General features: G+C 45.2%; 1 protein-coding gene across 14 annotated transcripts; it reads left to right on the top strand.

Annotated features, from left to right (window-relative positions):
• Nucleotides 1–501: 501 nt before the first annotated feature.
• On the top strand, nt 502–20,429 carry LOC144584542 (uncharacterized). 14 transcript variants are annotated; one of them, XR_013538864.1, is made up of 10 exons: nt 502–713; nt 2,218–2,430; nt 4,966–5,088; nt 6,811–6,902; nt 7,855–7,936; nt 8,882–8,960; nt 9,475–9,575; nt 11,531–17,046; nt 18,259–18,399; nt 19,819–20,429. XR_013538864.1 is itself a non-coding variant. In XM_078380863.1 (8 exons), exons 4-8 carry the CDS (start codon nt 6,879–6,881, stop codon nt 19,972–19,974), a joined length of 504 nt encoding a protein of 167 aa, XP_078236989.1. In that variant the 5' UTR covers nt 529–713; nt 2,218–2,430; nt 4,966–5,088; nt 6,811–6,878; the 3' UTR covers nt 19,975–20,429. The 14 variants fall into 14 exon arrangements, 2 of the variants coding, with proteins under 2 accessions (XP_078236989.1, XP_078236990.1); XR_013538863.1 differs by lacking the exon at nt 9,475–9,575 and adding an exon at nt 9,364–9,474 and having other exon boundaries at nt 8,878–8,960; XR_013538861.1 differs by having other exon boundaries at nt 503–713; nt 9,364–9,575.
• The last annotated feature ends 1,895 nt before the right edge of the window (nt 20,430–22,324 follow it).

The following is a 22,324-nucleotide window of genomic DNA, read 5'->3' as shown; positions in this document are numbered from 1 at the left end:
CTGTGGCCGAGGGACACGTTGTGCACCTCCTCAGATCTCTGAAACTGTGGAGGCTCAAACAATGAGGCTCAAGAGCTGGAATCAGGCAGTCACTCCTATTTTTCCATTCATTGGAGCTCCACTGTGCCTTCAAACGAAACTAGCAAAGACAGGCAGACACACAATATTTACTTATTTTATTTATTTAAAATGTTTTCATCACCCTTTCCTCCTAAGAATGGAACCAAGGCGCCTTACATCATTAAAACAGAGTATTATAGCTAAAAACAGGGAAGCTCTCCCGGGTGCATTCCTGCCTGCAAGCAAGAGCTGTGGGGAGAGAATGTAGAGCAAGGAGGCCTGGAACTGGGCAGGCGATCTGCAGCCATGGATACGGTTGCCATGGTTTGTAGATGGCCGCGACATCGTTTGGCTCCAGGCCCCGCCCACGCCGCCTGCTCTCCCCGCCCGCGACTGTGCCTTCGGAATGGAGCGGGCGCGCTTGACGTCATCGCCGCGCGACGCGAACGCCTGAGGGAGGAGGAGGAGGAGGCGGGCGGAGGGGCGATGAGGGGCTGGTTGTGGCGGGTCGGGCAGGACGGCTGGAGGCAGGCTCACGGGACGGCGGCGGCCGGGGAGCTGCCCAGGAGGCGAGCGGGGCCGCCCTGGAGGGTCCTTTTCTTCAACACCGACGACTTCTCCCTAGAGATGCTCCGCGCCCTCCAGGCCGCTCGGTGTGTCCTGTGGTCCAGGGGTAGAAAGGGGAAGTCGGGCTCGGGGGTCAGAGGTCAAGGGGAAGTTGGGTTGAAGGGTGGCTGAGCGGGGGGGGGGGAACAGGGGGAGAAAGCCCCGGGAAGTGGACCGGCTTCTCGGAGAGCCCGGGATGGCCTGCGTGGGCTGGGCGAGGGTCGTGGGCAGCAGACGGTTTCCCATCCCTGATGTTGAACCGAGGGGCTCAGGGGCTGGAGGATCCCTCGGGTGGTGCAAGGCTTCGTGGGCCGGACCAGAGCCCAGCAGGCTTGGCTTCAGATCCCTCCAGGGCCATTAAAACCCACGGGGGGGGGGCGTCATTTTTAAAATCCCTCCTTCGGGTATCTCCATTCCCTGGAAAGCCCTTCTAGAGTCGCTCTGCACCAGTCCCAACTTGACAGCCCCTAAGGACAGCCTCAGCAGGGACTTCTCCTGAGACCCTCAGGATCTATTCATTTATTTATCCAATGCCTACACTGGCATGAGAAAAACCTCCAAACAGCTTCTCTCCTTCTCTGTATGTATGATGTGAAACAGTTTTAGAAGCCATCTGAAATGAGAAGCACATCTAGAGCAAATGTAGAAATTGTGCAAAGAACTTCATAATTGTATTCTTGAAGGCGTTCACAGCCAGGATCCGATGGTTCTCGTAGGCTTTTCGGGCTGTTTGGCCGTGTTCTTAAGGTTGTTCTTTCTAACATTTCACCAGTGTCTGTGGCCAGCATCTTCAGAGGACAGGAGTCAGAACTCTTGTCTGTACTCTGGGCTTAATAATTACTGGACAAAGTATGTGTTCAGCTGCACATACTTTGTCCAGTAATGGAAGCTCTTGAAGGACTAAAGGCTTGTAGTGTGTAATTTAACCATATGGCAGTAAGTGAGCGGAAAGCCATCATAGATGACTTACAAGATACAGAATAATGGGAATCCAGAGTGATTGGGTGTAGAAGTATGAATAAAAAGACTAGTTCAGCAGCAGAGCATATCCTTTGTGCACAAATGACAGGCTCACTCCCTGTAATCTCTGGTGACTTCTTTGTGACCAAGATTTTAGAGATGTGAAGCAAGCTTAAGCAGACCTTTCAGTGTGAGAGCCTCATTCTGTTTCAAAGGCATTCTCAGGGTGTTTTTATTTTGATGGTAAGTGGCATCAAAGGATCAACCAGCATTTGAATTTACTATATCTTTAACAAAGCCTTAGAGGTTCAACCTTTTTTAGAACTGAGGAAGAAGAACACTGTGCAGAGGTTGGGAAATCACCAAACATTGATCTTACAGGGAAAGGACATCACCCTTGTGAAAGTAGAGACAGCCAGTTTTAGCCCCAGGAGTTTTCCCTCCCCTAGAGTAGACAGTACAGGCTTAGATGAGCAGATATCTGACTTGGTACAAAGCAGTTTTCTTGTGGGGTTCAAATCTTGGCGTGGTAGTAACTTGGCAGTGTCAGATCTTCCATTTGACCTCTTTTTTAAAAATGTTCTGTTGCAGGGAGCCCAGACCGAATGCTCTTGTAGACCATCTGGAGGTGGTGACTGTACAGCCCCAGCTGCCAAAGGGACTGCCTGTCCAGAACTATGCAGAGCAGTCTCAACTCCCTGTCCACTTCTGGGCAGATGTTGCCTCCTGCGAGCACTTTGACATCGGTGTGGTGGCATCATTTGGCCATCTGCTCCATGAGGACCTCATCTTGAAGTTCCCATAGTAAGACTGTGGTTATTGGAGCATGCTCAGTGTGATCTAAATAATTCAGATTATTTGGCTAATATATGAGTGGAAGGTCTCTGACCACTGGGGAGGGATGCTGCGTGGGATGAAGTTACTGGTGCCTGAAGTGGAGCCTGCTAGAACTGTTCCCTGAAATATTCCACTTATTATTAATCTCTCACAAGGTGAACAAAATGGGGAATCTTTATTACTGTGTCAAATCATTTCTGTCTTACAATTTCAGTTTTATGTAACAATTTAAAAAAATTTTCAGGTTGCTTTCTCGTTCCACTTTCCTTCCCTTATCCTTCAGTTCTCTGCTTCTCTACTGTCTACAGTTTATGAGGTTAATTGTCAGAATGCCAGCCTGGGGGGGAGGCGGGAATTATTTTTAAATCAAATTGATTTAAATCACAATTAAATTTTTAAAAAGTGGATTTAAAAAAAAATTAAATCATCAAAAACCACAATGTTTTAAATATAAAGCATGATTTAAATTGTGATTTAAATCAGAGGCACCTGATGACAACATACATTTGTACATAAAGTGGGAAAAGGACCATAATTGACCAGTATATCTTTTCAACAATTTTACTGAATGTTAAGATGCCTATTTAAATTGGGGTTGGCCTATCTGGAAAAATCCAATCTAGTGGCTGATAATATTAACAATTATCGTCCAGGCGCCAATATCCCCTTTATTGGCAAGCTGATAGAGTGGTGGCTGACCAATATCATGCTCTCCTGGAGGAAATGCCCTTGATCCGTTCAAGTCTGTGTTCAGGCCGCATCGTGGCATGGAGACCACATTGGTCACCCTGCAAGATGACCTCTTGAGGGAGGCCAATAGGGGCAAAGTGTCCTTGCTGGTTCTCCTCGACCTCTCAGTGGCCTTTGATACCGTCAACCACGGTACCCTCCTGGGGAGGCTCTCGGGGTTGGCGGTTGATGCTCAGGCTTTGGCCTGCCTCCGATCCTTCCTGGAGGACCGTCCTCAGAGAGTTCAGCTTGCGGAGATTTTGTCCGCTCCGTTGACTCTCAGTTGTGGAGTCCCGCAGGGGTCAGTCATCTCCCCAATGCTCTTTAATATCGATATGAGGCCGCTGGGGGATGTCATCAGGAGTTTGGAGCTTCATGTCACCAATACGCAGATGACACCCAGCTCTATCTCCACTTCCATCCTTCTGCAGTGGATGCTGTCCCGTCCCTTGAGTGCTGCCTGGATGCGGTGCCGGGATGGATGAGGGAAAACAGACTGAGACTGAACCTAGACAAGATGGAAATCCTGTGGGTGGGGGCCTCTATTGTCTGTGGTCTGGGTGCCTCTCTATCTTTTTTTGGGGGGGCACTGTTTCCATGAAAGATGAAGTTTTTTGGGGTGGTTTTTTTTTTTTTTTTTTGGACTTATATACCGCCCCATAGTGCTATAAGCACTCTCCGGGCGGTTTACAATTTTAGTTATACAGGCTACACATTGCCCCCCCAGCAAGCTGAGTATTCATTTTACCGACCTCGTAAGGATGGAAGGCTGAGTCAACCTTGAGCCGGCTACCTGGTATTTGAACCCCAGGTCGTGAGCACAGTTTTAGCTGCAGTACAGCGTTTTAACCATTGCGCCAAGAGGTTCATAGCTTGGGCGTGATTTTGGACCCATCGCTATCAGTGACATCTCAGATAGTGTCTGTGGTCCGATCGGCTTATTTCCACCTAAAACTGATCACCCAGCTATGTCCTTACCTTGACACCAGGTCCCTCACCACACTAGTTCATGTGCTGGTAATCTCGAGATTAGACTACTGTAATGCCCTCTGTGGCGCTGCCCTTGGAACTGCTACAAAGACTGCAACAGGTCCAGAATGCGGTGTTGAGACTTCTGAGTGGGATTAGAAATATTAACATATATCCCCCACTCTGGCAGCCTTACACTGGCTACCTGTTCGCTTCCGTACCAGTTTCAAGGGGACGGTACTAACCTATAAGGCCCTAAATGGTTTGGAACCTCGATATCTGGCCAAGTGCCTCCTTCCGGTTAGGTCTGCCCATCCTATGAGATCATTGCAGGCAGGGAGGCTGAGAGGCCTGACCCCGAGAGAGGCCTGGAAAACAACCGCCGGAAGTCTGGCCTTTTCAACAGAACCTCCGCAACTATGGAACTCTCTTCCGCCCGCAGTCCGCCTTGCCCCTTCGCTGGGCACATTCAGAGAGCTACTAAAAACCTATTTAGACAGGCCTTCCCTGGACTCCGATACAATCGTGTCCAATAATATAACTTTTATCATACTGCCATGTTGCATGTTTTTATTTCTCTACACTTAATTGTGTTTATTGTATTATACGTTTTGTATTGTGTATTAATTTTGCTATTTTGTTACTCTGTTTTTTTTCTTATTTGTTGTAAACTGCCCAGAGTGGCCTTGGCTGCCAGATGGGTGGTATACAAATCAAATAAATAAATTGGTCACTATGTGCTTACGCATATTAGAATTAGTATTCTCTTCTGATTTCCAAATTTCTTCTAAATTTCTGATTCAGTGTCGTATTGAATGTCCATCCCAGCTGTCTTCCGAGATGGCGTGGTCCCGCACCAATCATCCACACAGCACTCCATGGAGATACAGTTACTGGGGTGACAATAATGCAGATTAGGCCAAAGAGGTATAAATGCTATTTTATTTAATTGAATAACATGTCAAAACCTATTTTTTAGCAACTCTGAAAATTTTGTAGGTGCTGACTGATTTTCCCATCTGTTAAAACTACATTGTGCCATTACAAATGCTTTTCTCTTTTTTAAATGTATTCAAAGGTTAGGATTATGCAGCTTGATTTTCTATCTTTGAGTTGTCTGGAGCTTGTTAAAAAAGTACAGACAATGGCTACTTAATAATAAGTACAGTACTAAGAACTTAGTTTGTTATTGTCAGTGTTTTTGGAGTCAAAGTGACAGAGTAAGGAGAGCCCCAAGAATGCAAAACATTTTTCAGAAATGACAAGCGGAAGTAGGGTCAAAAAGAACTTGTTTAGGAGGTATATCCTACAGTGGGCATTAAATGAAGACCAGGGCGGGAGAACGAGAGGAGAGGTTCGAATGGCATTTGTCGTTTGGAACCTAAAGCAAAGCTTTCACACGACAAAAATGTTGTAGCAGGTTTCATATGATCTCCTAAAACCATTCGGCAGTATGTTTTATGTAGAGATGTAGAAGTATGTAGAGATGTTCAGCAAAAAACTGCCTTAGTTCGTGTTTGCTCTGGTATCTCTGCATCTCACCAGGTGCTCGCCACTCATCTTGTCCTGGTACAATACATGTAATGAGCTCAATTCAAAGCTGTTTTCCAACAACCTACTGCATAACAAGTACCCTCCCCCAGTTTTTGGGAGAATGGTCCTCAATTAAACCAGCCCCTGGTGTCAGAAAGGTTGGAAACCACTGGTCTAATAGACTGGTTCAATTTCCTTCTTAATTTACTACAGTGGGGTCTCTACTTAAGAACGTCCCTACTTAAGAACAATCCAACTTAAGAACAGCTCCATTTGCTAAATTTTGCTTCTACTTGAGAACAGAAATCCAAGATAAGAACAGGAAAAAAAACCTTTCCTGCTCTTTTTTTAACCTTAGGTCATCTTAGGTTAAAAAAAATTCTCCCCCTAGTCGTAGAGTACGTATTAACCAGCTTTGCATTAGTTCCTATGGGAACTAATGCTTCAATGTACGAACGCACCTCTAGATAACAAAAAAACAGCCAGAACGGATTAATTGGTTTTCAGTCCACTCCTATGGGAAATTTGGCTTCAACTTAAGAACATTTCAACTTAAGAACACCATTCCAAAACGGATTAAGTTCTTAAGTAGAGGTTCCACTGTAGTTTCTATGGACGGAAAAGAGTAGATATGGATTAAATGGTTTTCAATGCATTCCTATGGGAAATGCAGATTCAACATAAGAACTTTTCAACTTGAGAACCACCTTCCAATACGGATTAAGTTCTTAAGTAGAGACCCCACTGTATTATTTTATTTTATTAGTTAGGGTTTCTTCTAGAAGGTGTTTGAAATAAGTCAATCAGTTTTTCACCAGGGATGGTTTCTTTCCCCCCTCTCATTTAGGAAGTTAGCAGCAGCAGTTGATTCTTCTAATGAATCACCGTAGAGCATCAGGATTTGTGGGTGGGTGGGGAGCCCAAGAGGTGAGTTTGGTGGCATTCTTTTAAGATGAGGAAGGATGATGACATCACTGTACACTATAGTAAATTAATACTAGTGATGCAGTTATCTGAATGGTGGGTTTATTTAGAAGAGATGTCCAAATATTTAAAGAGCTAAGGTGTAAAATGTGGTCTGTTGACTCCTGCATTTGCTTTTATTTTATCTTAAAGCTCCTAAAGTTACTGCTGCTAAGAGCTGCATTCAATGGGAAGAGCAGGCCCCTGAGCAAATACTAAGGATGCACCATGCCTTGGGAACATTGGTAAGAACACTCTTGCAAATCAGTTTACAAAAATTACTCACTTCCAACTTTTACTTTGCCGTGCCTTGAAAAGAACACAGAGGAATATTCAACATCAAGAAAAGCAACCAAAAGTACTTCTACAGTAGCAGATTTGAAGCTTCTGGTCCACCCTCAAATGGAAAGTGACCAAAACCCAAACATAAACTCTGTGCCTTTTTCCCAACATAACTGTGTAGAGCTTGGCAGGTGAAATACGTGCTATTGTTGTTAGCCTTAGATTTCGCTTCACGTATTAAATGTTCCAGTGACACACTCCTCTTTCTTGGTGCTGATACATGTAATTGCAGGCCAGAGAAGCTGGTGGTGGATAAAGCCGGTTATTGAGTAGAGTGCTATGTGAATTATTGGTGGTTTTGCTGCCCTAGACTATCAAGACTGCTCTGCTCCTATGCCTGGAGACCTCCTCCAGGCTGAGCCAACATCCTGTTGATCTTACACATGCCATGCCTCTACTGAAACACCATCAGGGGAAAGGAGGAATTGGTTCTTTTCTCTACTAGTAACTGAGCATGGCACCTTCCCAGAGGAGGCGCTCTTGGTCTGTCAAGAGTACATGCTTTGCATGCAGTTGTCCCAAGTGAAGTCCTTGGTAGGCCTGGGGAACTGAATGTCTGAACTCCCTAGAGAACCATTTCCAGTCATTGCAACTCTGGGCCAGGTGGAGTCGTGGTCTGGCTCAATGTAAGACAGTTCCTTAGAATTCCTGTAAAGCATCAGGTAACTCTGAATTTCTCCCATATAAGTCAGGCAAAAAACAAAAGAGAAATAAAAAGAAAACTTGTGGCACCTTAAAGACTAACTGCTATATTTCAGTGTAAGCTTTGATGGACAACGCCACTTCCTGAGACATAAGATGCCTCGTGTTAATATATGCTGTGCCTAGATATTTTATTGTGCTGCATCTTTTCAGATGCCCCTGCAAACACTGTGGATGGGCAGTGTGGTAAAGCTCCTGGATCTTGCAGAAGTGGAGACATTGCCTGATTTTAGTGGTTCGTAAATGAATCATTTAATATTCCCATTTGTAAAACGCTGGGGAATAAAGGTTAAATGGCACTGCGGGGCATTCTATGATTATATTTCTTTTGTTGCCCATTATTTGTTTCCTGCAAGTGTTTTTACTATTGTTTTGCCATCCAGCTTGGCTGTATGTCCCCTTCTGAAAGTACTGCTTTGGATCTGTAAAGCCTTTAGTAACCCAAAGCTAAGCCACTCCCCTTACATGGGAAAGTGATAGTTGTGTTATAGTGCATCGTGATATCTAAGGTCAGCAAAAAACACCCTGCATGTATTGATCCCAGAAACAAATTTGGAGAACATGAGGTGTGTTAAGATTTATTAGCTGATCCAGCTGAGTTATAAAAGTCTCTCCTTGAGCCTTACCGAGGCCAGAGCTTAAGGAGCACTGGGAAGCACGGTTAAGATCTGATACAGTGGTGCCTCCCTTTACGATTGCCGCACATTACAACGAATCTGCTTTGTAACAATCACAATTGCGATTGCAAAACGATGGTCTAAATGGGGGAATTTCGCTTTCCGATGATTGGTTCCCTGCTTCGGGAACCGATTCTTCGCAAAAATGATGTTTTTTAAACAGCTGATTGGCGGTTTCAAAATGGCCGCCGGATAATTAAAATGGCTCCCCGCTGTGTTTAGGGACGGATTCCTCGCTATACAGGCAGCAAAAATGGCTGCTGTATGGAGCATCTTCGCTGGACAGTGAGTTTTTACCCCATTGGAGCGCGTTGAACGGGTTTCAACTGGGTTTTTATTTTCACTTTACGATGTTTTCGCTTAATGGCTATTTTCCTGGAACGTATTATCGCCGTTAAGCGAGGCACCACTGTACTTTGATGAGGTTTTAGAAGGAGATTGAACTTAATAATCACTTGTTGTGGGAAAGCAGTGAGTAGAACATGTGTTTTCCATCCAGATAGGTTAAGACCTGAAAATGAGATTCTCCCAGGATCAGTGTTTTACAATAAGAAGTCAGAAACATTAGTGATCCATTGCAAGGTATGTTCCCAAGTGTGGTATTCCATTATTTAAAATCCCCCTTTCTCTGTTGTGGCAGTGGTCTAGTCCCAATTTGATAAACTAAAGGAATGGTTTCCAGTATAACTTTATGCTCAATTTGCTTGCTCATGTCGTCTTTACCCTGGCTTCAAAATGCACACTATGGTGAATGCTAATTCCTTTCTGGAACCTCTGCCTCCTCCTTCTCCCAGGTTAAATCAGGCCCTGCCCCCCCCCATGTTCTCCAAGCTGACTCCTGTAGCCGAAGAAAGGTGGCATTACAAAGCCTTGAAAGCCGAGAGGGACAGCATGCTTAGCCTCTAGCTGTGGGCAGTGACCCTGTAGACTTGCAGGAAGTGCTCTGGCCTTTCCCAGTCTCACTTTGCCTATTTCCCTTTTCTAGGAAGACTGGGTTGGAGCAAAGACCGTGATCCTTAAGAAGAATCTGACAGCTGTTTAATTCTACAATATGCCAATGACACCCAGCTCTACATCTCCTTTTCACCTACTGCAGGTGATGCCGTCCTGTCTCTTCAGCGCTGCCTGGGGACCATACTGGGATGGATGCAGGAGAATGGGCTGAGGCTGAACCCAGACAAGACGGAAGTTCTGAGGGTGGGTGGCCCCGTGGTTGGCAGCTTGGGAAACTCACGTTTGGGGGGGGTGACCCTGGCCGCAAAGAGTGGGGTCCGCAGCTTGGGCATACATCTGGACCTGATGCTCACCATGGAAACGCAGGTGGCATCGGTAGTCCGTTCCACTTCTTTCCATCTATGGCGGATTGCCCGGCTGCGGCCCTATCTTGACACGGGGGCACTCACCACCTTGGTGCATGCGCTCGGAATCTCAAGATTAGACTACTGTAATGCGCTCTACGTGGGGCTGCCTTTGAAGCTGATGCAGAAACTTCAGGTGGTGCAGAATGCTGCGGCCAGACTCCTTACCAGAGTGAGAAAATACCAGCACATTTCTCCAACTCTGGCCTCATTGCATTGGTTGCCCATCCGTTTCCGCATCGACTTCAAAGTTTTAATGCTTACTTATAAGGCCCTAAACCTCGATACTTGGCGGAACATCTGCTCCCACCTAGGTCTGTCCGGATCACCCGCGCGAGTCAGGAGGTGAGGCTGAGGAGCCTGACGTCGAGAGAGGCCCGGAAGAAGAAAACACGAAACCGGGCCTTCTCAGCGGTGGCTCCTCGCCTCTGGAACAACCTCCCTCCCGAGATTTGCGCGGCCCCTACGCTGGGTGTTTTTAAAAGCCAATTAAAAACATGGCGATACATCCAGGCCTTCCCTCCAGCCAATTCCTGAATTCTTTTTCTAATTTTCCTTATACTATTTTTCCTTATTTTACTGTGATTGTAATTATTATTCCATGTCTAGGCGCATTTTTGTATTTTTATTGTATTTTATTTTATTTTTTTTATTTTATATTGGAAACCACCTAGAGTGGTCTGGTAGTCCAGATAGGCGGGGTACAAATCAAATAAATAAATGCAATGGATATTTGCATCCCTGGTTTCAGCAGAAATCCAAAATGCCTCTCAGAGAGTGCAGGTTTCAGACACTCAAGATGGCCAGAACAAAAAACAGTTCCAAAAGCAGAGTGTTGCATCCACACAACGCACAGCAGCAATTGACTTGAATTACTGTCCGGAGGAATCAGGTGATGATTCCAGATGATATGGCTGGAAGCCCCTCAGCATTGTTTCAAATCCATCCTTAAGTGAAGGGTTCCTTTTGAACACTTGAACAGATTTTTTAATTTTGGATTTTTCAGTGCAGCCAGAAAAGGATTTCCTGGAATCCATACCCTCTGTTATGAGTATATTCTGAGGTTCTTTTCTAAAGTGCAGCTTTGTGATCCAAAAGAAGAATGCAGAATTTAGTAACAGCCATTTTGAAAAATGCTGCAAGAGAACAATGTCCCACTTTCTATATTGGACAACATAAATACCTGTTTGAATGAAATTGCTGATATATCATCTAGAAATGGAAAGCTTCTGTGGTGTATAGATGTGGCAGTCCTTAACATTTGTCACACTCTTGAATTTCCAAGAAGATTAAGGCCCTAGTCACACGAGGGAAGAGTTTTCCAGTTCTTCCAATACTTTCCATACCTCTGTTGTGCTGTGGTTTATATCCCAAGATACTGTCCCAAGAACTTTTATCGGTACGCGTTAATTTCCTCCTGTTTGAATCACTGATTTTATGCCTTGGTATCTTAGACTTGTTTCTGCTGTACTGATATATCAATAAATATCATTTTGATATAAAGATAAGTTTTTACTGAAGCGCGCTTGGGCATCTTAGAGGGAGACTTGTTTCTGAGAGCAGAATATATATAAAATAATTTATTGATATATCAGTATAGCAAAAGCAAGTCTCCCTCTAAGAAGCCAGAGTGTGGTTGACTCCACCAACCACCACCCCCCGGGGACCCACACCTATCGTTTCCAGCCCCTTTTGTTCTAGTTGTGCAATGGGACCCCAGGGAGGTGTGTGGAAATTAGAGGGAATGTTGATCAGGAAAGAGTTTCTGTTTAGGAAAATTTTCCTCTTTTGCAGTGGCTGCTCCTGCTGAAATGCATTGCACACAGTGGATTTGGGATGTCCGCGCAGCAGTACTGGTCATCATCCCCTACCCCTGATGACATTTGCATAGCAACATTTCAATGTCTCTTCCCACAAGGAGAAAAAATTATGAATTGCCAGTAAGGTAATGGAGGCAGCCCTCCAGGGACATTCTTTTGCCAATGTATTGATGTATCGGACATGGAGGAGTTTTTAAAAATAATGTTCACGCTTCACGGGTGTTCCAGGCAGTGCATGTTTGGTTTCCACAAAATATTAAAATGGAAGTAATTACTTCACTAGAAGGTCATTGCCACCTTTAAGATTTTGGACTACAGGTGCCACCGTTGGCTGTGCTGTCTAAGGCTCAAGGGATGTGCAGTCCAGCAGCAGCCGGGAGACTGGAAGTGGTCCATTCCGAGCTTAGATGGAAGGTATTGAAGGTCTGCTTTCAGGAACAGGGTTGCAGAGTCAGCAAAACACACTCTGCATTTAAGCGCCTATCTTGGGGCTTCCACAGATTTTTTTAATTCTAGATTTTTCAAGACATACTCTGCATAGCTCAGATGCAATCCCCACTGGCGATGGCTTTTCAAGGTAGAGCTCTTCCCTCACCTGTTCCCCCATTCTTGGAGGTGGTGTGAAGCTGGGGTATTGTGTCCCGTGCATTCATTCTGCAGGTGAGGGATAGACCTTCCAATTCTGTTTGTACAAACAGCTTTCATGCAGGTAGAGCCCTTTCCACATGCCACAAGAAGGGCCAGCGGATAGTTCATCTTTCACAAACTACTGGGTGCATTGTCCCCAGTGAACCAGCAGGTGGCACTGCTTGCTTCTGGCCTTGACAAAAATATGTGTGGGTAAACAGGTAGTACAAACATGGCAAAACAACACACACCTGATTAGAGTAAAGCAAGGCCAGAATTGAACTACAGTGGTGCCTCGCTAGACAGTTACCCCGCGTGACCATTTTTTCGCTAGACATTGACTTTGCGATCGCTCTAGGGAGTTGCTGCCCAAGACCTCTGGAGCGCCCCAACCATCCCAGGAACTGGGAGCACGTTTGACCTGTCAAGGAAGCACAGCCTGACCTTCGGGTCCACACAAACGGGCAACGAGCAGCACATTCCCAAACCCTATTTATTCAGAGCTGAGTCCTTGTGTAGAATGATTTCCTTCGCAGCTCTTTAAATCAACTGCTTTTGCTGGTTGCGGAGTCTTAATTCACTATACACAGACAGAGGCAAGAGAGACTGGAGTTTTGCAGCAGCTTATTGGAGGGTTGGCTTGTGGAGTGATTGCTACAATATGAACTTCCTTCCATCCATACATACATAATTTTTTATCTGCTTCAATTTGAGTTTCCAGGCTTGTGCAGGTAAATAATCTGCCTGACGTCCAGAGGATGTTAGGTGAGGGGAAAGCGACATTTGTGATTAGAAAAGGTACCCAAAAGGAGAACAGTTAAACTATGGAAATTGCTGCCAAGAGGTAAGGTAACGTTTCCCCTTGACGTTTAGTCCAGCCGTGTCCGACTCTAAGGGACGGTGCTCATCCCCATTTCCAAGCCATAGGACCAGCGTTTGTCCGTAGACAGTTTCCATGCTCACATGGCCAGTGCAACTAGACACGGAACACCGTTTCCTTCCCACCAAGGTGGTACCTATTTATCTACTTGCATTTTTACATGCTTTTGAAGTGCTTGGTTGGCAGGAGCTGGGAAAAGCGATGGGAGCTCCCTCCATTGTGTGGATTCAATCTCATGACAGCTGGTCTTCTGACCTTGCAGCACAAAGGCTTCTGCGGCTTAACCTGCAGCGCCACCACACCAAGAGGTACATGATCATAAATCTGGAGAGTTTTAAAAGAGGGTTTACAACTTAGACACACAGCTCACATATTGCCCACGGAGTGAACTGTGGAGGCGGGTTATTCAGTTTATTGATCTCAGAAGGATGATCTGTAGGGATCATAACTGCAAATGGGATTGCTATGGCTCAGCCTGTAGACAAAGACACGCACTGTGATTTGAAGGTGATTTGTGTAGGCTAATTGTATGGATCCCTGATTTCAGACCTCAGTGGTACAATAGAACAAGGGATCTGTGGTGTTTAGGGGCTCTCTGTGTACACCAAGGAGGAATATGAGGCATATGTGGTTCGAAGCAAGTGCCAAATAAAACCATGGTGGATTGATGAAGATCTGTGATTACCCTGCCCCCGCCGCACAGTCATGTTTTAGAGACATAGCAGGGCAGTACAGTTTGGGTGAATCATTTTTGCAGTAGATTTGGTAGGCACAGATGAAGTTGATGAGTTTACATTGGTTTTGAGAAGAACCGGCGTCTGATCCATGCGTTTCTGCCATGGTAGTGCCGTGCAGCAGTGGGCTTGGGAAAAAGGGAATTGTTGTTCTTCAAAGAGTAGGGAGACAGAGAGACCCCAAGGTAAACTCCATGTAGGCATGAAACTTTCTGTTCTTCTTCGTGGTCCCTGTGAATCGCACGCATGGGGCTTTTCTGCACATCCATGGAACCTTGGAATCCCAAAGCTTCCATGGAACGCAAGATGGGAGCAGCCTTCCCCCTCCCTCCGAGTAGAACACCATGCCCAACGGTCACTCTCCTCACTACTTTTCAGCCGTTGGTGACTGAAGTTGGTGTTTCCTAGCAGCTCCTACTTACCTCAGTCTTCAGGTTCCCAACCTTCCTATTTTCCTGTGAGTCCAACCCTTCTGATTTTTCCTGATCCTTGGAGAGTCCCAAAGAAGAAAAAAGAGAAAAAGGAGAGTTATTTTTGTTTGTTCCCAGTTCCTTGAACATTTTTCTACCAAATTCATGGCTTCCAAGGAACCCCAATTCAAAAGATGCTTGGACTGTTCAGCTAAAATGGCCATCAGCGATGGCCATTCGCGCTGCTTGTATTGTCTGGGTAAAGCCCACCAGCCCTGGATCTATCATCATTGTCGAAAATTTACTAAGCTTGAATTGAAGGACCGGAAATGTGACCTTAGAATCTACCTGATGGAGAAAGCACAACAGCCTCCGGATTTGCCCCCCTCACTGCCAACCCCCAGATCACTGATTTTGGGGTGTAAAACAATCTCGAAAAGAGTAAGGATGGAAAAGGCAGTTCCTGAACCGATGAAGCAGTTAGAAGAGGACAGGAGTGCTAAAGAGTCAGAAGATCTGGCAGTTCAGTCAGATGGACCTTCAACTTTGATGCCTATCCCTCAACCTGCTAAGCGAAAAACATCAGCTTCTGGAAGAACATCCAAGCGACCTGCGTGCTTGGTATTCATCCGTCTGATCCATCTAAAGCCATATTGTCTGTGATCATGATGAGAATCTTTAAGCCTTCAGGCCACAGGTGGACCTCAAAGGCTGTTTTTGCAGCCCTTGGAGCACCCTTCCTCAGAAAAACATCCGTCCCCCCAGGGAATGGGGGGTGGGAATTCAGGTTTCTGATTGCAGAATTGGGGTTAGTTTGGTGCCAATTTTTCCCCCCTGTTGACTCATTGGACTATCCACAGTGTAAATGGCAATTTTATGAGATAAGGGAAGATAGGTGCTCACTCCAAAGAATGAAATGGGCAGGTTGGAAGTTTATTGTATTTTCCTTTCAGCTGGCTTTTCTCCTACCCTAGAGCCAGGTGGAAAAGAGGGGGCCCCATGCAAAAAAGGAAAAGAAGTCTCCCAAAGGCAGGGATGAGCATAGGAATGGAGTCTCTCCCCCTCGGCAATCAGACAAGCAGTCTGTGGAAGACGTTCAGAGAAACTCAACTTTGGAAAGATTTTTTGTATACTAAGACTTTTGGCAAAGCAGCTGAAGTTTGGCTAGAAGGCATTCTTCTTGCTTAACTGGCTGTCTTCTAAATTAAACTCCAATTTTAAAGGTAGTATCGTTTTTAATTGAATGCTTTTATTTGAGTGACTTTCTCCTTGAGATCTTTCTGAGGAAACGAGGGATGAGAAATGATTAAAATGAATCGATGGGTTGGATGTCCTGATAGGGGCAAGGATGAGGTTCTGATATAACATATACGAAGTACTGGATTTACAATTTAAGATAACACATGCTATTTGATTCACATGTACTTACACAAGCAATCATACCCTGTACCTGTAATTGAAATATGATTTCACTATTTCCTTACTATAATGATATTCTCTATGCATTTTTGTATCTGTACCTTATATGCATTTTGTATAGTCAATGCATTTTGTATCCTCATTTCATCTCAAAGTAACTGTCTCTTCCCGCTTGGCACTCACAGAAACATTCCCAAGGCCAACTCAGAATAGCATTCACAGCGCTTCAGGCGACTGTAACATGTTTCTAAATGCACAATGGTTCACACATTCACAAACTTGGCAGCCACTAACCCTGGGATGCAATTTGGATAATTTTTCTCACATCTACCACAGCCAATAGGATGACCCAACAGGCACACATAGGGTTCAGGAGGCCAATAAGGGGATGCTGTGCTTTATTGTCCTTTGTAAGAAGCTTATAAAATGCTTTACCAATGTATGATGAAGACCACCGATCTGCCTTTTAAGACGGGAGTCCAGCTATATGTTTAATAAGAGCAAGAATACAGCCCTGTTTCATGCCTTTGCATATTGGAATTCCTGGAGTTAGGTTCCCCTGAAGATTATACCTGACTTGGCAACTAGTGGATGAGTATAAATTTTTAATCAGGAAGAGCAGTCTGGGATCTATATTCAACCTGGCTAACTTGGCCCACAGCAACTCTCTCGGGATTGAGTCAAATGCCGCCTTAAGGTCCAAAAAGGCAGCGAAGAGTCTATTCCGATATTTCCCACTGTATTTGGAAACTAAGTGTGACAATATTGCACAATGGTCAAGGGTAGACTTGCCATGACGAAACCCTATTTGTTCTGGGCCTAGTATGTTACACGTTGTTAGCCAGTCTTCTAATTTTGCTAGAAGACGTTTAGCGTAGAGCTTACCGATGATTGATAGAAGACTGATTGGCCGATAGTTCTCAGGGAGTGAGGGGCTGCCCTTTTTATAAATAAGCACTATAATAGCATTGGTCCATGTTGTGGACATTATTCCAGTTCTGTTTATTGTAGTGAACAGGGCAGCTAAAGGGGGAGCCCACCATTCTGGGAAGAACTTCAATAGTTCTGGAATAACTGCGTCAGGGCCAGGAGCCTTTTTGGGCTTACAGTAAGTTGCGAGATCAAAGTAATAATATCCTCGGGGGATACTGGTGGCCACTCAGGATGTTCGCTGATATCGGTTTCAGGGGGGTTGGAAAGGTTTGCCCCATCGTTACTAAAAAGATTTGTGAAGTATGAGTGCCAAATCTGGGGGGAGATTGTTATTGATTGGTTGGGTTTCCCCTGCAGATCCCCGGAGATTAGTGCCCAGAATTTCCCGCTATCCTTGGACCTGGAAGCTTCAATCAAGCGCTCCCATTGGGTTCTAGCGAGCTGAAGTTTCTTGGCCTTAACCGTATCTGATAGTTGGTGTTTAATGGTAAAATAGTCTTGGGGTAGACTGGGCATGTTGTGGCATCTATAATGGTGGAAGATGGAGCGAAGGGTGGACTTCAGATGAAGACATTCTCTGTTATGCCAGGGGTTATATTTAGGTTTGCTTTTTGAGACCGCGGAAGAAGAAGGGTTAAGCAAAGAGATGAAGTTGGAAATGAGATTATTGTAAGCAGTAATAACTTCCTCGGGGTTAGCAGGGGACATAAGGATAAAACGTAGGTTCTCAAGTAGTTGCTCGGTGATTATTGACTGAGCTTTTGCGGCAAGGTTAGGTGACCAATTAAGTCTGGGTGAGGACCCCGTTGACATATCAGCTATTGCACAAGCTGAATTGTCATCGGGAAATAGTTAAATATAAAAACCAAGGGAAAGTGGTCGCTCTCAGAGCGATGGTCAATGTAAAAATGCTTTAAATTATCTTTAAAAGACGGGGGAGTTAAAATATAGTCTAAAACGCTGCAACCTCGGGTTGATGCAAAAGTAACTTCTCCCGGGGAATCTCTGGTGGTGGAACCATTTAGCACTTGTTTGTCATATTGAATACAAAACTTGGCAAGTTGGATGATATGGTTAATATGATGCCATCGAAACAGTTTCTCACGTTCTCTTGGACTGCCCTTTCTACAACAGCTTGCGAGCAAGATTTCTAGAACCATTGCTCTCCAGTTTTCAAGGACGCTCCGATAAGGCCAAGGTTTGCTTTTTAGTCCAGGGGAATATTAACCATGTCACTACCTATGTCGCTCGCTTTTTACATAGCGCGATCCAAATCAGAGAGACAATCCCCCAGGCATAGTTGAATCACTCTCCCAATGTAATCTGGTCATGGCTCTGTTACTCTCCACAGCTTTTTTATTGATTTAAGCTTTGTATTAAGCATTCCTAATCTACATGATGCAGTGGTCTACAACTACTGTATACCTTGAAACTATGTAATGCTTTATTCTGTCCGCATTGAAGCTTTTTGATCTGCTTCATGCAGGGTATATACCCTCCATCTATCTGAGGACCCCGGCTTGTTGTATGTTTTATGCCAATAAAGGTCTTCTCATGTCACGTATATGTTTAATAAAAAATAACAATTGACTCTCATATAGTCTGATTGATGCACTGTCTTATCTGTTATTCCCTGCTGGAGAACTAAAACCAACTAAAACCTAAAATTGGGTGCTAACAGTCCCTCTCTTCTCTCTAGGTGGATAGAGTGGATCAAAGCCCTGCGAGAAAGAAGCAGAAGACAAAGAAGGATGAGGAAGGCAAAGAAAAAGGGACTGCGAGTAAAAAGGGGAAGGAAGGAGAGCAAGAGAGAAAGAAAAGAAAGGGCAAAAGAGAGAAGGTACACAAGATACCTGTTGCACAGAACCGGACAGGATCTAACCCTTTCTTCCTGCTTACTCCAGCACAGGCCATTTTGGGTTAAGAACTGGGCCTTTTCATGTCTTGGTGGTCTATCTATTACCATTAGAACACCACAGGTAGACCTTCCCTTCCTCCTCGCTGCATCTCCAAAACAGGGCACCTTCAAGGATGCTATTCACATGTTCTGCTGTTTTATATTTTGTTTATATTTTGGTGCATACCTGCTTGCACAGATTGACAAAAGTGCTGTCCGTATGAAAATGTGCCTCTGCACCATGGCAACCTCTGCTCTGTATCTTCTATAAAAAACTAAATGTCTTCCATCTATTTACGTTTTGCTTTTCTCATTTAAGCCCGTTTGCATGACTTGTCTCAGTTTGCATGATTTTCTTCTGGCTTTGCCAGTCTCTGGGGAAGCCGGGTGGCGATATTAGAAAATGCATCAAAGTCTCTCTGAAAACCGTAGCCAGGGAGTCGGGAGGTACCTTTGGATATTTGTGTCCATGTTTATTGAACTGGATGGAAAGAAGCTCCACAAACTCTGTAAGATGGCTCACAAGAGGCGGCTGCAGGATCAGGAGGTGAGGTTCAAAAAGGAGGCATCTGTCTCTTTCAAATCTTGGGGACAGAAACTTGACCCTGAACAGCAGAAGAGAGGTTGAACTAAATAAATAGAGGAGGCAAAAAAGAATGTACCCTATAAAGAAAAGGAGAGAGGTGAGTCTTCTAGCCACATTCTTAGAAGCTGGGGTATATTTGGAAGAGGTTTGCTTCATTTAGTACAACTCCTGCTCTTTTTCTGGAAGAATTTTAAAAAAGAAATTTAATTACTCATAAAGCCCAGCGATAAGCATTTCTTGACTCAAGGGCTGGACATTTGGTTGAATGCAGTCACTCTGTCCTGAAGCTTTCTGGGTGATCTTCACCTTATTATTTCCCCGAATTAACATACCTCCCAGGGTAGTTTGTGAGGGTATCTTGGTGATGATGTGCGTTTGGATTACAGTACTCTGAAATTTTTTGGTGTTTTTTTTTTTTTTTTGAAAGAAAGATGGGATAGACATATAATAAGTCTCATATGAACGGGGCAACTAAATGTATGCCTCCACCCCATTATCTAGGAGAAGAAAGATGGGTGTGTGAGGGGAGATGGAATCTAAATGTAAAAATGGCAGGCAGTGAAAATGGCCTACACTGAACCGCATCAACACATGGTTAGGAGATCACAAGGGTAGCCTAGCTTAGATAGGAAAGAGCGTATCTCCCTGTCTAGAGACCCATTTGTGGTGTGAAGCCCTCTCGTAGTTTGCTCAGGTGGGTCAGCGAGCACAAAGCTTTTTGAGACCATTCCCGTTGCTCGTAATATTCCCCTTTTCTCCATCTTCTTTTCCCTCAGCAAGAACAGAGGAAAAAGGAGACTGCAGGGGATGAAGACCACTTGGAGCCTTCTGAGTCCACAGAGGAGTCTACAGTGTCTCAGGTCCCTCTTGGCCCTCCTCCTGAGAAGCTCCACCCGTCTCCACCTCATCCTCCCCAGGGGCACAACGAATGAACGGGACAATTAATGCCACCCACCGATTCTCAGCTGTGAAGGTGAAGCAGAAGCAGCTGAGCAAGACCGGTCTGATTATCCTTTGACGTGCGACAGTGAAGCCCTGCCCTTCCCGATTTGTGTTTGCTCTCTTGCCATTTGTGCTCCCAACCTGTATTTTTTCTAAACCACTTGTTTTTCTTCTCACTGGAGTCTTGTTTGGGTCTAATGGTTGCTGATTTCTATAGTTGACCCTAGCCCTTGAAATCCCTTATTGGCACTAAGTAGCATACTTATAACCACATCTGAATGTCTTGCCTCAGCATAGTCTTTATTCTAAACTTTATATACTTTATAGTTATAGTTGATATGTACCAAACATTAAAATATAATTGGGTGTGGGGTGTGGGTGGGTGGAGAGGGAAGCAACTTTCTGTTCTTTAAATCTTTGGAATAAAATGAAATTAAATCAACAATGGAGGAGGCCTCGTTTGACCCTCGGCCATTCTACCTGTGCCCTCCAGTGCCCTGAGGTTTCCCCCACACAACTCTCTTGATCCTCGATTCTAGAAAGGAACACCACTCTTAGCAACTGAGTGATTACAATGGCTCAAGGGAAGAAAGAGGCCTTCCTGGGGAGGGCAGAACTGGGAGGAGGGTCCCCCCAGGGCTGAAAAAGTGCTCCCCATAAGAGCCACCCACCTCACCTCCTTTGACAGCCCTGCCTAGAGAAGTAAGTTTCGACTCTGATCTCCAGGAAGGTGATGGCAGAGCGGCTTAGCAGTCAATGAGTTCCACCTGCTCTTAAGATACCTGTACTATCGTCAACCTATACCCAAGATTTCGGTCTGCTTTTGGTAATTTTTTTTCCATTTTGAAGTTCATTCCTGTCTGGACTGCCGACAACAAACGAGGGGTGAAAGTACTTTCTTTCCAAATGGAGTCAAATTGGCTTGACGGTAGGTAAGGTAGGCTTCATAGCAGACACACTTCTCAGATTTGTTTTTATTATTATTATTTTTATTATTATTTTGAATGTGAGAGCTCTCATTACTGAGCTCTTCTCTGCAGCTTACTTTTGCAAGGTTGTCCCAAGAGGTTTTATTGGCCGAAGGAAAAGACGAAAGGGTGCCTCCGAACGCAGACATACACGCCACAACAGCTGGCCAGACTGGTAGTTGAATTATTACCTCAGCTGGACTGAACCATATCCTCTCCAACATCCTCCACCACGCCCGAGAGGAACACACTAGGTTAGATGTTCAGAACAGGCCACTTTGAACACTCAGCCCTGTGGATAACACACCCAAGCAGACAAAGCAGCAAATCCAGAAGGACTGACTGACTGATGAGGAAGAAGCAAACAGCCTATCCAGTGGTTATGCAAAATCAAATGTGTTAACCGAAATCCTATGGTTGTTTGTGTGCATTTTGTGTAACTAGGTGTGAATGATTGTGGCTCATTGATGAGGTGGAGAGGTGCCTCTTGGTTATGAGACAGGGAACGTGAGGAGGCATGGCCCATGGGGGGGGGGAAATTCAATGCCATGGGCTTCTCAAATGGAGTCGTTCCCCCCCCCGAGTCCTCTCCGTGTCCTTTTCACCCACATCAGGATGGGTATGTGCTGGAAAGGGAGCTGCCACCAGCCACAAGGCTGCTCTGCACAGGAGAGATTTACTGGGAATGGGGGCTGGGGAAACGGCTCCTTGCGTGTAATGGAGCTGCATGAGATGGGTGTGGAAGGCAGCGTCTGGTCCTCTTCATGCATCTTTTTCCCAACCCTAGAAGCAGCAGTGCTGTGGCTGTCCAAGAGGACAGGGTTGGACCGAGTGTTGGCGCCGTCTTGGTCCTTCTCGGGCACATGGGCTCTTGGGGAGCAAAAAGCTTCGTTTGACATCTTTGGGATAGTGGTTTTTTTTTGGGGGGGGGAGGAAGTTAATGAACATGAATCACACACGACATCCAAAAAGTGGTGTGGACAGATGATATTTCATGTGGAAAATGGGAGGTTGTGGATAACAACCAATAGAACAGGCCACAGAGGGAGAAAGAGGAAGCCCCAATGATGAGATTAATAGAAGTAGAGAAAAATTACTTAAAGCAGTGGAAAATAGAAAACATGGTGAAAATGAGAGAAACCAAGGTTGAACGCATGAAGGATCTTATGGGGCTTTCGGATCCAAGAGGGCAGACCCCTCAGGTGGTGGCTTCATAGAGTGCTCGGTCAAGACCCTGGGAAGACCCTGGCCCTCACGAGGTCACTGGCACGGGCGGGCACGGTGTTGGTTCTCCTGCGTCCAGGCTTCCGCCCACCCGGCCTCAGCCCTCTGCAGCTGGTCCGCCTCTTTCAGTGGGAAGGAAATGCGACCA

Source organism: Pogona vitticeps, chromosome 12 (assembly GCF_051106095.1).
Source record: "Pogona vitticeps strain Pit_001003342236 chromosome 12, PviZW2.1, whole genome shotgun sequence".
Taxonomy (NCBI): domain Eukaryota; kingdom Metazoa; phylum Chordata; class Lepidosauria; order Squamata; family Agamidae; genus Pogona; species Pogona vitticeps.
This window is presented reverse-complemented; position numbering and strand designations above follow the sequence as displayed.

What these genes read in the sequence shown, in the direction of transcription:
- LOC144584542 (XM_078380863.1), top strand. Translation starts at nt 6,879, where the DNA reads ATGCACCATGCCTTGGGAACATTG. An exon ending in ACCATGCCTTGGGAACATTG is followed by an intron (nt 6,903 to 7,854) that starts GTAAGAACACTC and finishes GCATCTTTTCAG; the next exon opens with ATGCCCCTGCAAACACTGTG. An exon ending in GACATTGCCTGATTTTAGTG is followed by an intron (nt 7,937 to 9,474) that starts GTTCGTAAATGA and finishes CACCTACTGCAG; the next exon opens with GTGATGCCGTCCTGTCTCTT.